Below are 16,175 nucleotides of genomic sequence, written 5' to 3'. Positions count from 1 at the left end.
TTCCAAAAACTTGTACAAGTACCAAGTACCATTATTGTGTTGAGAAGGAATGTTGTGGTTAGTGTGAAATACGACTATTGGCTCTTACTTTGTTCTTATAGTATGATTAGCACTGTAATATACAGTCTTACATTGTTATTTGTAACATGAGTTGCAATGTTATCATGATAAAGAGATGCAAATTAGACTTACAAAATAGAAATACAATGGAGAGGTTTGCATGTGTAAAAAGGTTTTGTTGAGGTTTGGTTTATAAAAATGCAGTTTTTTCATAAATGATGCAAATATGAGACATTTTGCCTTTAGACTCAGACATTTATTTGCATTAACTGTACTGTTAGATAATTGATGAGAAATGACATGCGAATGCATGGCAACAGAGTTGACTTAAGAGATTTCTGTGGATTAATTTTACAGAATTTTCTCTCAGAACTTTTTCTTGCACATTTTTTAATCTAATTCTAATCTAATTTGTCTGTCTCCTTTTTTTTCTCTTAATGCTTGTGTCTTGCATGTACATCCAGGTGAGAAGCCTCATCAGTGCAGCATCTGCTGGCGCTCGTTCTCCCTGAAGGATTACTTAATCAAACACATGGTGACACACACAGGGGTGCGAGCCTACCAGTGCAGCATCTGCAACAAACGCTTCACCCAAAAGAGCTCTCTCAACGTCCACATGCGGCTGCACCGTGGAGAGAAGTCCTATGAGTGCTACATCTGCAAGAAGAAGTTCTCACACAAAACCCTGCTGGAGAGGCACATGGCCTTGCACAGCACAGGCGGCGCTGTCACCGGGCTGTCGGGGAGCGCCAGCGCCGGCGGCCCGGTCTCCATTCCCATGCCTATGGCTGTCCCCGAACCCGGAGCTGGAGTAGTGGCCCTCGCCATGCCAGTGAGCGGAGGTGCTGGAGTAGGGGCTGGGGTTGGAACAGGAGTGGGTGTAGCTGCAGAAGCGAGCTGCCAAGAAGGGACCACCTACGTGTGCTCCGTCTGCCCTGCCAAGTTCGACCAAATTGAGCACTTCAATGACCACATGCGAATGCATGTCTCCGATGGATAAGTACAAATAGATAAACTTCTTTCAAAAAGAATGAAAAATAAAATGGCACTAGATTTTCCTTTTCTTATTTTGGGGTATGAAGAGTAATGAGTATAGACACTGGCACATTAAGTTTCCCAAAAAAATGTTGTTTTTTGTTATTCTAAAAGAAAAAAAGATGGTGGCCTTAAGGCTTAGTAGTTTGATATTGATCTACTGGATGGATCCTAACTACAGGCCTCTAAATGTATGCTTTCCTAAAATACTGATTTATGTGTTGAACACTACCGAAAGGCCTACGAAAGAAACACATACACACAAACACACCTTTAGCGTAGATATGTTTGTATGAGTATACATGTGCATATGTATGAGTGTATGTGTGTATTTGCATGTGTGTCTATTTGATTGTTTGTGTGTGCGTGCGTGTGTGTGCGCGTGTGTGTGTGTGTGTGTGTGTGTGTGTGTGTGTGTGTGTGTGTGTGTGTACATTGCCATGGAACATTTAGCATGGCAGTTGTGAACCCATACTGACCAGTTTGGAAACTATAGATGTCCAAGCTTACTGTGGTATAATTTACAACAACAATAACAAAAAAAAAAATCATCTGGGGTTGGGCTACATATTCCCTCTAAAAAATACTGATGGTCACAAGATTGCCTTCTTATGTAAAATAAAAAAAGGAGAGTAGTTAATTTGACACTGGGTTTTATTTATTCCTATGGTATTAAGGGATTATAATGCAGCTGTTGTCAAGGTACCAATTTCAATCATTTTATTGAAATGTAACTTCCTGTCAGTGGTTACAGGGGCAATTACTTCTCATATGTTTTATAATTATTGTCCATGCATTTTGATGGTTAAGGTTAAGTTTACTAAATTAGGGTTTGTTGATGAGACAGTATTTGAGCAAAAATATAATGTTTCTTTTTTTTTCTGGAGTTTGGAGTTTAACTCATTTGCATACACTGCCACTAATATCTTTAAAGACTGTTAAGGCTAGTAGACCTCTTCCATTTCAAAATATAAGATAGAAAGACAGATTCTTTTGCTGACTTTTTTTTTAGCCTTTTACATTCACAGTTATGGCAGGCTTGAATATGCGACTAAACTCTCTCCTTCATAATTGCTGCTCCTCAACTTGCACCTGACTGTTATGGGATGTAGATTAAAAAAAGGATTTGTCACTTTAACTATTGTTGTTATTGAGTAGCCTACATGGTTATAATTTGATAATCTAATTATCTGTAAGTTGGCTGTTGATTGGAATAGTTCTAAAGAGGGAGGAAATTAATTTGGTCCCAAATTGGAAATATTTGCCATCCTGCTTCCTAGAATCTCTGTATAACCTGTTCATTACTATTGCACAGCTATTTTAGCAGGTGGGAGCTAATGCATCATTCTTGATGCATTAGCTCTCCCTGGAGGCACAAATGGCATGCAACGTTTTGAAAGGGAATACAGTCACAAAGCAAAACAATTAGCTCCATTGATGTTACACTAACTGGTTTATGATACTGTATACCACAAGTTGCAGATGGACTTTCTAGATAGTAGTATACATTCCTGATTTTTCTAAAACCTAGACACAGCATGTACAGAATAGATTTGGAAGTTAGTTGGAGAAAGTTGTCATCCACGCATCACATCACTTAAAGGCTCATCTCTGATATTTGAAATGTTTTTATTGCTTTTTATCCAAAATAGGACACACACACACACACACGCAACTGCCTGCAACTGCAATCTGAAGGATTTGCTCATTTATGTGAGTAAACACTCTTTGGTAGTTGTATTGTTGAAAGAATAACTAACCACATACAGCGGTCTGAAAAAGACCTGCTGTAGGTTCAAAAAACGAAGTGCTACTTTGCACATTTTCTTAAAATGCCTGTGCTTAATATTTAATCGTTTTCCTTTAATGAACTTCTATGATTTTCTTTTATTCAATTTCAAAGGAAAAAAAAACTTTTTTTTTTAATCTTGATAAGTGGACTGCATTATTTTCTTGCATATATGTTGCACTGCTTAAACCAATAAGTGCACTACTGTTACCAGAGATATTATAGTTTTAGAAAAGAAGAATCGTTTTTTTAATCTAACATTTGGTTGTAGAGTTCACATGTATTAGAATAGCTTTGTTCCAATTTATTCAATAAGTAATTCAACATTTCTTGGCTTTTGTTATTGCTTGCAATTACATATATACTTGTGCCGTGTTAAAGCAAGCATTTATTTTTATTTAAATCTGTACCGTTGAGTGTGCTCGTCTCTGTTTTAACCTTTTAATACATTATTTTATGGAGTCAGTCCCCTATAACAGTTATTGGATTGCATACGTTAGAACAGACAGAATTTTCCTATAAAAGCATCCAAGCCAAACAACAACATTAACAACAAAACAACAATAATAATAATAATGATGATGATAACAATAATAATAATGATAATGATAATAATAATAATAATGAAAATAAATTTATAGTGTGTGTGTGTGTAACATAAATGATATGTGTGTCCTAGAACAAGTTTCTTTGGGAATAAGTGGGGAGGTGATGGAATGCAGCTTATTTGATATCTGTCAGTTGTACACAGTTGTGTCCCTTCCTTAGTGTTTGTATGTCTGTGAGTGTCTGTGTGTGGTATATAGCCTAATCAAACTGTTGAAAAGTGGAATATCTGAACTGTAGGGCTTCCTTTGCAATATGCAGCGCAGGTACTATGAGAAGCAGCTCATGTAACCGTTTTGGGCTAATACAGCACCTGTAATATATGTTCTGAGATTTGACTAAAGCCTAGGTCAAATACTGATTACTTCATCGTCCCCATTTGGAAAAGTCATGTTTAGCGTTTGCCGCTGAACGATCATCTGATTGCTACTGGATTTCAGATCCTTACGGACTCAGCTTCAGAAGATGTTAGAGTAACGCTCCATTTTTCATCAATGAAAACGACAAAACAGGGAAGTGATAAACACCATTTGACCTGGAGAAGTCCTGTATTCCGGTTTCTCCTCAGCAGAAAAAAAAGAACATAAAAGAAAAAAGATTGAAAAAGCATGAGGTTAGTCCTCAGTAAAAGTAGCATATTATTTGACATTTGATTGGGTTTGTCTCCTATGGTGTGCATATAAGCCTAAATTGTATGGTTCCTGTCTGTAGCTGTTGTTGCCAGGATGGCAATATTGCTGCATGCTAGTGCTATATTTGTCTCTACACAGCACGTGGAGGGTAATCTCTTGCCTTAACAGACAATGCACTAAATAGAATATGTAAGCAACTGCCGAGATCTCTTTCCAACAGTATTGCCACACTTATGGCACACAGCTCATGATGTTGGTGTTTGTTGTCTGTTCAGAACAAAGGTAAACACTGCCAAACTAACATCATCACTTAGTTGAAAGCAAAGGCAGAGACATTAATTGAATTGTTTCAGTGTAATGTATGTATTCAGTAATCTAGCATTCCTTCATGGCACTCAGCTGCCCCTCGCAGTTGACCTAAATTTACATATTTTGTGTAATACATATATCAAATGCACTATTGACTGTAGCTAGATGAGTACTCCTTAAATCAGCTTGTTGGTATCATTGGTCTAAATAGTAGGTTAAGTAGCTCGATGTTGGTTTTGAAATATTTGATTTCAGAATTACACTATCAAATGTTTCTCTATAATTTTTTTTGGAATATCAAAAGTAGCCAAACTCAACATTATCTGGATGAGGGCTAATTGATTGTCCTACCGTCAGTTGACTTCATGTATTATAAGGTGTTTGATAGGAAAACAGGCTTGAAAGGGGAAGAACTTTCTCTCCAGTGTGTCACAACCTGCTATAGCATACCCAGGCTTTTTTCCCTCCCCTATTGCAATAGCATCACATGTTCTTCACTGTCCATAGTTATATATTCCTTATAATGCTTCAGCTACTCATTGTTGTGGTGCTTAATTATCTTTTCTCAATGTTGCAAAAAGTCGGTTTGAAATTGTTGAAAAGTTGCAACATTATCCTGAAATAAGTCCTATTCTCAATCGTGCTTCTTCTAGTTGTTAGGTTTGAAAAAAAAAAAAAAGTCTAGACTTTATGTTTGCAAAGTGTATGCTACATATTTTCCAGAACAAAACATATTGAAAAGTAGATAGCCTTGAGCCTGCAGCTATTTGTATTGTGTTTCAAATATATTATTGTTCATGTTTTGTTTATTTTAGTGTACAGACACAGGGTCTACATTGTTGTCCTTCTTGCAGTGTGTTTAATTCATCGTTATACTTCTTTATTTCAGGACTTACTCCTGCATTTTTTTCTGGTGATCATAGTGATGTTGTTTATACGTAGCTTCATGTGATTGGATACAGGATAGTCAGCTATTGAGCAAGATTTCAGTGTGCTATACATGCATATATTCTTTGCATTGAGATGAAAACGTGGAAAACGGAAGATAGTAAGGGTGAGGGTCGTGTTGAGTAAGGAACAGGTTCATTTGTCTGATGAGGATTTGTCTGTCTTCCTGTCTGTCTGTCTTTCTGTCTGACAGCTACCTAACTTCTGTCTCCATACATTTAAGTCAGATTTTTATTTAAGCATGAACTAAGTCACAAAGTTAAGAATAGTAATTACAGAAAACACATGAAACCGTTCAGATAATACTTAACTGCATTTCTTTTGTCCTACTACAGTACACAATAGAGTGAAATAAATAACTTCTTATAAATATACTATATATATAAGAATCACCATCTCCACACAGATAAAGAATACATTTTCAGATAGTTTGATAAAGAAATAAATGCAGCTAGAGTATACCTTGTGGGATATAGGGAATATGCCTATCAAGTGCCTATCAGTACATACAGCAACTATACAGAATATTCATAGTTTTTCTCTCCTACATTGCACATATACAGTATATACACAGTGGTCTATTAAAAAATATACTATTTATACTACTACTGCTAAAACCTGTTGGTCATGAGTGCATCCTAACAGAACCCTTTAAAATACCAGAAATTTTCTATTCATATAAAGGCTACATCTGCAATTTTTATTTTTTATTTTACATTTTTACAATATGGAGGATTCAAAGATATAAAATACAATCACTAATGGGTTTTCTTTTTTTTTTTTTTTTTTTTTTTTTACTAAAGTGCTAAATATAATGCACAATAAAATGTAAAACAAACAGAACAAATGAAATTGAAAAGAGAAATAAGAGCGTTCAAATAATTGAAATAGTAACTGAAAATCTCAAAGTTGAATGACCATTCCCTTCTTTCACGTTGCTCTTTCTCATTGTCATGTGGCATTTTACACTTGCAGCTTTTATTTTAAAGATATTTGCAAACAAGGAGGCACAAGCCAGGCACGTTTGTGGAAAAGGGCTTTGGCACTTAGTGAACAGCAGAGGGAGCCACACTTCACCTTGAAGTCTGAGTCTGAGTCACACACTGCAGGAAGGAGCATTCAAGCCAGAGATAACTTGTATTTCTGGTTATTTTGTTTGTTGAATATTGCCATTCTGCAAATTAGTGATTATTATACCCATGAGCAAATTGGAGCAGTTTTCATGGTGACTGGGTTTAAGAATTAAAACAAAAACAAAAATACAATCTATAAATTTGTTAAAAGAATACCTTGGAACTTAAAAAAAATAATAACAAAAGCTCTTTGATGGATGCTTCTGTCCAAAGCATCGTCCCATGCATTTGTTTCTAGTATGGGTGGACTCACTGAGAATCTCACCTCTAGTCCAATACCCAGTACTCCAAATCTTCTCAATCATTGGCACTTAAATTAACAAGAAAAAAAGGCTTGTTGGCCGTAGGAGGTGGCAGTGCCCATTAATAGCTGGTGCAAAGTACACTGTGTGCCCTTTTACCTCGATTATAGTCCCGTCCTCGTGCAAACCGTGCCCAATTTCCCCACAATGATTATTAAAGTTTCATCTTATCTTATCTTACGGTTTTTGCCAGATGGGAGGGCCACGCCTTCTTGTTTACATGAAGCCTGAAATTGTAAAGAGCAAGCAATGAGCGTCGTGACAATAGAAACTGGTCATTAAAAATGACATGAGATTTTAATAACCAGTATTATAAAACAAACACTCAATGTGGAAATACTGGGACAGTGAATTTAACTTTTTGGCCACACACACACACAAACTCTTCTTATCTGTACAAAGATCAGTGCAAGTGGTTGGTTAAGTTGTTACATGGTGGAATAATAATCATATAGCAAGTCTGAGGAGCGCTCAGAGGCTGGGAGATAAAAGGTGTTGGGATTGCTTATTGTACCGTCCCCCTATGGACTAATTACCACAATTTTCTCTCAACCTTTACCCCTAGTCACTCTGTGCCAAATTTGAAAAAGCCACCGCTTTATTCTTGAATTACATGCCAGAGCTGAACAGAACAATAAAAAGAAGAGAATCTCTTTTTAAGTCAAAACATTGCTGTAAAGCCCGTAATAAAGCATTTTTATCACCCATAATAATAAAGCATTTATCATATCAAATGATAGTGATTGCCTTTATTTTGAATCTTTAAATCCTCCATAATACATAGTTCTCAACCGAGTAAATAGGAGAAAACAGCTATGATTAACAACTGATGTTAAATACACATTTAGGAGGAGGTTTAGTTTCATAGACATTTTAATATAAAAATGAAGCATTAAATATAGGCAATGTGATATAGCTAGTCCCTGTCATCCAACTATCACACCATAACACACACAAAAGGCATTTGCTCAGATTTTATAGTGACATACAGCCGAGCTAATTATGCTAAAACATCTAGATTATATTATAATTTCTAGTATAACAAAGCTGTCGCCCAGGTTTTAAAGTAGAGGCACAGCTAAGCTAACTGTAACATCTAGATTATATTCACTATGATGCTTTCTCCATGCGTGTATTTTTACACTAACCTGTCGACTTTTCTATTAAAACATGTCAGGTAACTTACCAGGTATCAATCCAAATGAAGCATGCAGTCATGTTCAAACAGCTTTGCTTAGGGGAGTTCTTTGTTTTTTGATGGAGCACAAATTATATTTTAAGTGTCCCTCAATAACAGGCTGGAACACTTGGTACATTATCTATTTTTTTTTTTTTTTTTTTTAAATCATAGGGATGAGGAGACTTAGGTGTGATTTAGCCTCTGAAGCCTAAACATTGAGCCTCTTTGTGTTCTGAGAGGTCAATTGTAATAGTCTTTGGATTAGTCAAGCTCTATGAAGAAGATTAGTTATAAAGTGTGCAGCAGAAATATGCATTCCTGTAAAGTCCAGAACATTCCAGCACCTAGTCTGGCATTCATTTTCCACACTTAACTAACTTAATATTGAGGATGATTTCCAGCGCTTAAACGTTTTACAGATCTGTTGGATATTTGATCATGCAGTAGCAAACATCACCCATGATATCAAAGTTCAGTTAATATTAACAGAATAAAGGCTACAATTTGTATTTCCCAAATAGATCTGATTGTTTTATCACATCTTGCTGTTTATTAAAATTTATCATGAACATCATAAGCTTAAATGACAGCTTATGCTTGTGCTGACTGGTTCTAGGCAACATGCACTATGTCATCATTCTGTTTTCTCTACTTAAATGTATGTTGGTCTCTCTTTTTTGGGGTGTAGAGATATAAAAACTGTAAAGGAAAAACAAAAAAAAAAAGTTGTTGCTCTTCTTCACCATGATGTTGGTCACTGTCTCAGCCAACATGTAATCTGCCATAATGGACATGCAGATTCTCATTATAAAATTTAGCACTGTAATGTTCCTAAAAGGGTTGGTGGCGGTAATTATGTTTGTAAGATGGGGCCATGCTAATCAATAGAAGTCAAATGGAAATACCTGTATTAGATGATGTTTGTTTTCATAAACCAAAGAATGGTAAGATAATTTAGGATTAAGTGTTTGAGTTTTACGGAGAAAATAACATTTCTTTTCTAAGTGTGTGGTTATGGGTTCCTATAATCTGGCTAGATTCCTAAAGTTATTTTTTGGTTTTGTTTGTTTTTCTTCTCATGGCAGGGTGCTTGTGAAAATGCATCTATGTTTTGTCACTTGATCACTATTGGTTGTTTGTAGTTTTGTGGTTGTGTTAATTTGCCTATTGTAGACCAAAATAGCTTTTTATAAGAAATGCAACAAAACATAAAAATGAATTTGACGCAGTAGCTGTGATGTAAACTATCGCATGTTAAAACATGTATAAGATTGTAAATGTTGCATTGTTCCTCTGACAAAACATAATAGTAAATATTCATTGGTTATGTTTTCTATACACACACATTTAGCAAATCAGCGTAGACCTTTTCAACTTCACAATTGATTATATTTAATTAGTTTGTCTTTGTTGGTCACCAATTGTTTGTTATACCTGTTTTCATCAAATATCGGATCTATCTGACTGATATTCTAAGGCTATCCCTAAAATATTAATCAAACATTGTAGAGGATCACCACTTAGAATAAATTTAGCAATTTATACTTGAGATGGACCAAGATGTTAAGTTTGCACATATTTGTAGGTTAAGCCAAAAAAGAGAGAATAATGATACACAACATTCAGTCTCAACAATTCAAGTCAAATTTAGCTGAGATGCTCATCTTTGAGCCCCTTTTACAGTCTTCATGTTCACTGAAAAGCATTAGAGCCAGCCATCACTTGATCCATTATGGTTAACAATATTTTGAAGAAAAAAACCAATTAAAACCAAACTGTAAGATGAATTTAAATGTCATGATGTGGTCCAAATATGTGATAAGTTGATATCATTTATGAAAATTATTACAAGACAGTATATTTTTGTAATATCAACTCATCATCTACAAGCAGAATGTAAACCCTTTGGCAAATTTATTGACAATATTTCATTGATGTAAGGGGTAATTCTAGGTGAATCTGCTGTATATTTTTCATCCTGTATGTTCAAAACATGAAATTTGATTAATTTGGGCCATGTTTCATAACCTGGAGTAAAGATAGAATTTCTGAAATATTGACATACGATTTGTTTAATCACAAATCAGAAATTAAATGTGCCCTGGTTTATAGAAGCTTAGGTTTTGTCATCTGACTTTCAAGCTTTTTGCTGCCATATCTTGTATGTAGATGCTTTTGTAAAAATGCACTTGAGTTGAACTATGAGATGTGCTTATGAATATGTGTATATTTTGTTAGGCTCATTGCCTACGTTAGCTTGCTATTTTATTATCTCCCTAAAAATACTTCTCCTATACAGATACGAACTTGGCAGAAGTGGAGCTGTTGTAGTAAAGGTAGTTAACATCACAACTAAGCAACCCTGAAATATATGCTGCAGTAATGTGTTTTCAGTTTGTCTTTGTTAATTTATGCTCCAAGTTGGTTTGTATTTTATTATTATTATTATTGTTATGAAACAAGCTTGTTTGAAATGTATTGACTGCTGTTTTGAAATAGGGGATAAGGTTTTTTAATGTATGTGCAAGGAAGTTTTATAATATGACTTGTCAAACACTGGACTGGAGTGAGTTTTCCAACATTTCCAAGTTGAGAGATAGTTGTATTTGACAGACGTAACTGCACAGACTCCATCCCTTAGCACAGACGTGACCTGACAGATGAAGCACATCCTCCCAGCTGTACAGGGGAGGGTGACTAACATGGCCGCCCTGCTCCATTCAAAATAGGGGTTAGATGTAAGAAATTGGACATTTCCTTTGTGCTGATTAATTGCATTCATTTGGTGATGGGTTACACACAATAAGAAACATTTATTAGGTTTTCCTTCCAAATTTTTGCATGGCATTGACTGGTAACAATTGAGCGAATTCAGTTATTTCAATTGTTTTCTCAAAAAAAAACAAAAAAAAAACAAGTACTGTTCTCTTAAATATTATGAAAATTGAAAAGGGATACCACTTGACAGCTATCCAATAATCAAAATCACCTGGTATGTTCTTGCTATGTTAAGCAGATATGACAGTTGAGTCTCATTATACCAACCACCACTTCTCAAACCAGAAAAGAGATTTGCACTAGACTTATTTTGGTCTTCTTTTATCTAAAGCAATATAATTCAGATCACTCGACACATTTTGAAACCACAGTATCTGAGGGTTGTCTGCCCACAGTGGGAATGCTGAGTAAATGGTGATATTTGAAAAGTTTTGGATTTGAGCATTTTTTTGTATAAAAGGTACAGAATTGGAGTGTCTCGCCTTTTAAATGCACATGAACTTAGAAATCCACATATTGTTGTTCATAGCTGGTTTCACCCAGCGACACCCCTAGTATTAGTGTCCAGATTTGAGGGGCATTAACACTGTTGTTTCCTCCTGTGATTGTTTTGGACAAATCAAACAGCTCTTGCAAATCCGAAGTGAGAGACAGGATGACGGATATGAGGGGAAGGAATCATTTCCCATCAGTTAAATGTATAATGTCTTCATCACACAGCCATCGATCAATGGTCTTGTACACACCATATTTAAAGATAATACGATACCAAAACATAAGCCCATGTTAAAAAGCGCAACTGTCCACTGACGCACACACACCTTCCTTTTAAAACAATCGTGTCATATCTCTGCATATTTGGTCACTTTGAGTGCTTTTTTCTGGGATGTTACAAAACATGCTTTAAAGTGCAACAATAATGAAATACTTCTTAGAAAAAAGATCGATTCCAAATGCACCTTTCGTTATATAAACACAGCATCATTGGCTATGTAGAGAATTTGTGTCCACCAAAATGTATCATATTTCATCCTTTTCAATGAGGTCATTAACAGCAGGAGTAATTATTGACCTTACGTCTTTATTTTGTTGATTGATAAGTGTAAATCTTCAATAATTCATGACAGCAAACTTCACCATTTTATCTGGACGTAGTAGCTTTCCTGTTTTCACCGCTTTGTGGTGTTGTTGAAAGATGTTGCGGTTTGTCTAAATATGTTGCGTGTTAGAGGAAGCATAAGTATGTGCCTTCTTGTAATCTCCTTGGTGAGCTTGTTATTATTGAGAAGCTGAAGCCAGCCAATTGTGTTTGCACTAAAACCAAATTGCTTTTGTGATGTAGACTATTTAAGCAAGCTTGTTGCGTCACTTTAACCGTACAGTATGCATGAGGGTGAAATTGGTAAGTCTAGGGCTAGAGCTCTCATCTGTTGACCTGTAAACCAGTGCAGCTTAGAGGATCTTGTGAATATATCTTGGCTTAGTTTTGCATTCAGTTTTCAATTCCATCTCCTTACTCGTCAAGTTTGTCATTGACAATTTCCACAGTAAAAAAAAAACAAAAAAAGCAAAAAAAAAAGCAAATAACACATACCATGAATACAATCCAGCTTTTATTTTCACATGCCACAGCTAGAGAGCTACACAACTGTAGTAGAGATATTCATTTCTCTGAATCCATGGGAATGCATGAGTATATGAGGTCGCCTCAAGACTATTGGTCAAATTAATTTAGGTTGTTTTTGAAAACTTGTATTTATTACTTATTTTGTTAACATCTGAAAGAAAGGCCTACATGCTTTGAGTCTTACAAATGCACCTTATTCATGTCAGTCCATGTGGAAAAGGCTGGCAATGTAATATCTCTGATTTAGCACCTTACTACACAGCATGTTTTCACTTTATGCCAGTTTAGCTATTCTTCCATGCGTATAATTTCCAAAATAAATCTTATATTTTGTGAAATTGTTTAAAGGGATGTGCCAAAGTTTGGAGGCGATCTCCCAAGTGTTTATGCTTATCATTTTATTTTCCTCCTCCTTCAGTTATAGCAATGGTATGTCAAAACTTTCCTATAACAGTGTGTGGAATCAAGTTATTTCAGCAAACAGTATCATTACTTGCCATTTTACAATAAGCCCTGTATTTCACATATATTTACCAGTGATGTGTATTTGTTATTATAAAGAAAATAGCCGTAAAGCTTCATTATGTTACATAATATTGTGACTTTTTTCGAAAAACTGTGAAGACTTATCTTGCATATACTTTATACAGAAGTATTAAGCCTTAATACAAAAGACTAAAAAAAGTGTGGAAGAATAAACTGATTGTTGCTAAGTAAGGATGATTTTTGTAAATGTTACCAGCACTTTTTTTGTAATTTTCACTCTCTGAGGTATTGTACAAGTTCAAGCTGTTTGTGAAGTTTGATTATGAAGGAATAAAAACTAGTACTTTCCTGTACTTCACAGAAAGTCATGTTGCTGTTGTCTGTTTCCATAAGACTGTTGTGTGTGTTTTCCTATAAATAAACTGCCCTGACATATGTTTCTTTAAAGGTCAAACTTTATTGCTATATCAGTGAAAAACGTATAGCAGGTACGCCTCCTCACATAACCTTCTTCTGGTTGGGCGCTCTGCCAAAAACTACAAACCGGCTTCAAACGAATCCATGAGAAAACATGAGAATGACGGCACTCAAAAAGACTTAGTCACACTGAAATGAAAAATGACTTTTTCGTCTTTTTAGCTTATTCTAACATACCATACACCTATTTGGCAATTTATGTCATTTTCTTGTATTTTTATATCAGAACTTCATCACTTTTTCTTCCTGGAAAAGGGAGAATCTTTAGTGGTGACTTCATTGTGTAAAAGGAGGCTTACATAAAAATTCACAGATTTCACAGATTTTTTAACAATCCCGCCCATCCCATCAAATACAACTGCCTTTCTCTTCCTAACTGAAATCCCATTGGTTTACACTTTTGAATGATCCCTTCCCACATTTTGTCCCACCCCATTATCTTGTTTCAACAGGAAATACATCACATTAAGGAAGCAAGATGCTCTCAAAATGCGGTTTCATTGTGACTTTAATTAAAAAAATTTAATTAAATTTAAAAAAATAAAAAAATAAGACAACACTTGATCTCACTTATACCATATTCTTATTAACGGCCAACCTCAATGTTAAGGCATTTCAGAATATAAGCCTTCATCAGAGCATCATATTTTTAAAATACGTTTTTTGGAGTGCCCCCATTCTCATTTTTTATCATGACATTTTTGGAAGCCAGTTATTGCAATATCATTGGTAGCAAAATCCCACCTGAGGAAGATTAATAAAAGCTACGGCACAGAGCTTTATTCATCCAGGGAGGGGATTTGCTGAGCATACAGCCTGCCTCATACTGACACACTTACACATATTTACACCTGAGAGCCGCCCAGGACAGCCACAATATTCTGCCGATGGTCAATGAGAAGCTCCGTTGCAGGTGGGAGTCACTCATTCACTTTCAATCACAGGTCATACTGCTATTTCATGTTATTTCAGTGGTGTGTTATTCTTGAGAACTGATATAATCCAAAAGTAGGAAAAGGCTATTGCTCCTAAAAATTAGTCCATAAATAATATTAACCTGCAGGTGTGTCGATTCCAAATACAATGTGAAATGAGACGGTCCTGAAGAGACTGCACACTGCTGGATATTAGGAACGAGTCACAAAGGCATAGAAAAAAAAAATATATATATACACAGTATGTTCTTTTAGCAATCGTTACAGATGCTCCAAATAAAGTACATATGCAGAAGTGCTTTACAGATGCTTCAAATATAAACTGTATACAAACATGTCAAACGTTTCAATCACATCTTCCTTATGATTTATTCATTAATTATCTGTACTCACTTATTCTTATTTAGGATCATGGGGGGCTGGAGCCCTGGAGCTCGCCAGGCCCTCGCAGGCCGAGCACAGACAGACAGACACATTCATACTTCCATTCACACCTGTGGGCAATTCAGAGTCTCCGATCCACCTGACTTTCATGTCTTTGGACTGTGGGAGGAAACCCATGTGAACACAGGCAGAACATGCAAACCCCACACAGGAATGCCTGGCAATCAAATTCGGTTCTTTCCTTCAGCGAATACACACACACACACACCTGATGCCAACCATAGGGAGTGGCAATGTGTCATGTGTCTATATTTGGATAAGAAGAACATGTCAAAATTCTTGAAGCTGCATTTGGAAATCTAAGCCATCTTATATATCAGGAACAGCAACATTTGGCTCATTCTTTAAGAGAGACACCAGTATAACAGTTATTATGTTATTGGGGGGAGAATGTAAATGGATTTATTATCTGAAAATGTTACATCCCCAAGGCAAGAATGAAGGGCTTGATTTGCAATTTGTTTTCTGTGTGATATTTCCATGCACAGAATTAGTCCTTAGTAAAATATTTTAGTTATTCTCACAGTTGCACTAGTGTCTCTCTTACAGAATGAGTTGAATGCTGTTGTTCCTGATCTACAGACAACCTGAATTTCTGACTATAGCTAAGAATTTTCCTCTTACCCCAATATAGACATACGATCCTTCCTATGGATGATGTCAGTGTCCCGTGTAATTGATGTCAATTGACATCAGGGGTGTGTGTGTGTGTGTGTGTGTGTTCTCTGTAAATTCTCTACTGATGGGTTTGCTGGTATTGTGTCACCAAGGAAGCACTTTATATTTGGAGCATCTGGAATGAATAATGAAAGAAAATACTGTATACTCATATACATAAGTGGAAAAGACTGAATGCATTATATTTGATGTAGCACCTTACAACACTTAATGCCATATCATGTCTATCACTGGATAACTCTGTAAAGAGAACCTGTTTTCTACCAGTACGCCTTAAACATAACAATTGGTACAGTTGAGAATCTAGCAAGCAAGACCTGGTAATTTTGCCACTTCTTACACCTCCATATGACTAATGTCATTGGCAACACAATACTAAGCTATTGTGGATGACAATTAAGTCATGTAGAGAAGAGAAATTAAGCTGGCAATCAATACTGCCAAGAGCCCAAATCAGTGGTTACTGTGAATATTTTACAATCTGGGTCCTGATAAATAGTAGCAATAATGTTGATTTATTTGATTAATTTATGAGGTGCATCAGTTCTGTATTCTCTTCAAGATGTTAGAAATGTTCCCTGGCTTATGTCAAACAGTTCATAATTAATTCCTTTTATCTTGTGTTCATATGTTTGAGTGAAGTGATCTGGTCTGAGGTTTCCTTGAATTAATCAGTCAAGTCAGTCACTGTTTCACACTCTGAACACTCCACATTTGGACTGAGTCAGAACTGTTCGCACCATCAACATTAGCTTT

The 16,175-nt window shown here is 35.8% G+C and overlaps 1 protein-coding gene across 1 annotated transcript in view; it reads left to right on the top strand.

Annotated features, from left to right (window-relative positions):
- The window catches only part of zbtb20 (zinc finger and BTB domain containing 20), a 34,786-nt gene extending 22,430 nt beyond the window's left edge, over nt 1-12,356 (top strand). The window contains exon 4 of the mRNA XM_071898094.2: nt 525-12,356. Coding sequence (XP_071754195.1) covers nt 525-1,060 — 536 coding nt within the window. The 3' untranslated portion in view covers nt 1,061-12,356. The remainder of the gene's footprint in view (nt 1-524) is intronic.
- Nucleotides 12,357-16,175: the final 3,819 nt, after the last annotated feature.

Source organism: Centroberyx gerrardi, chromosome 11, assembly GCF_048128805.1.
Source record: "Centroberyx gerrardi isolate f3 chromosome 11, fCenGer3.hap1.cur.20231027, whole genome shotgun sequence".
Classification (NCBI taxonomy): Eukaryota; Metazoa; Chordata; class Actinopteri; order Beryciformes; family Berycidae; genus Centroberyx; species Centroberyx gerrardi.
This window is presented reverse-complemented; position numbering and strand designations above follow the sequence as displayed.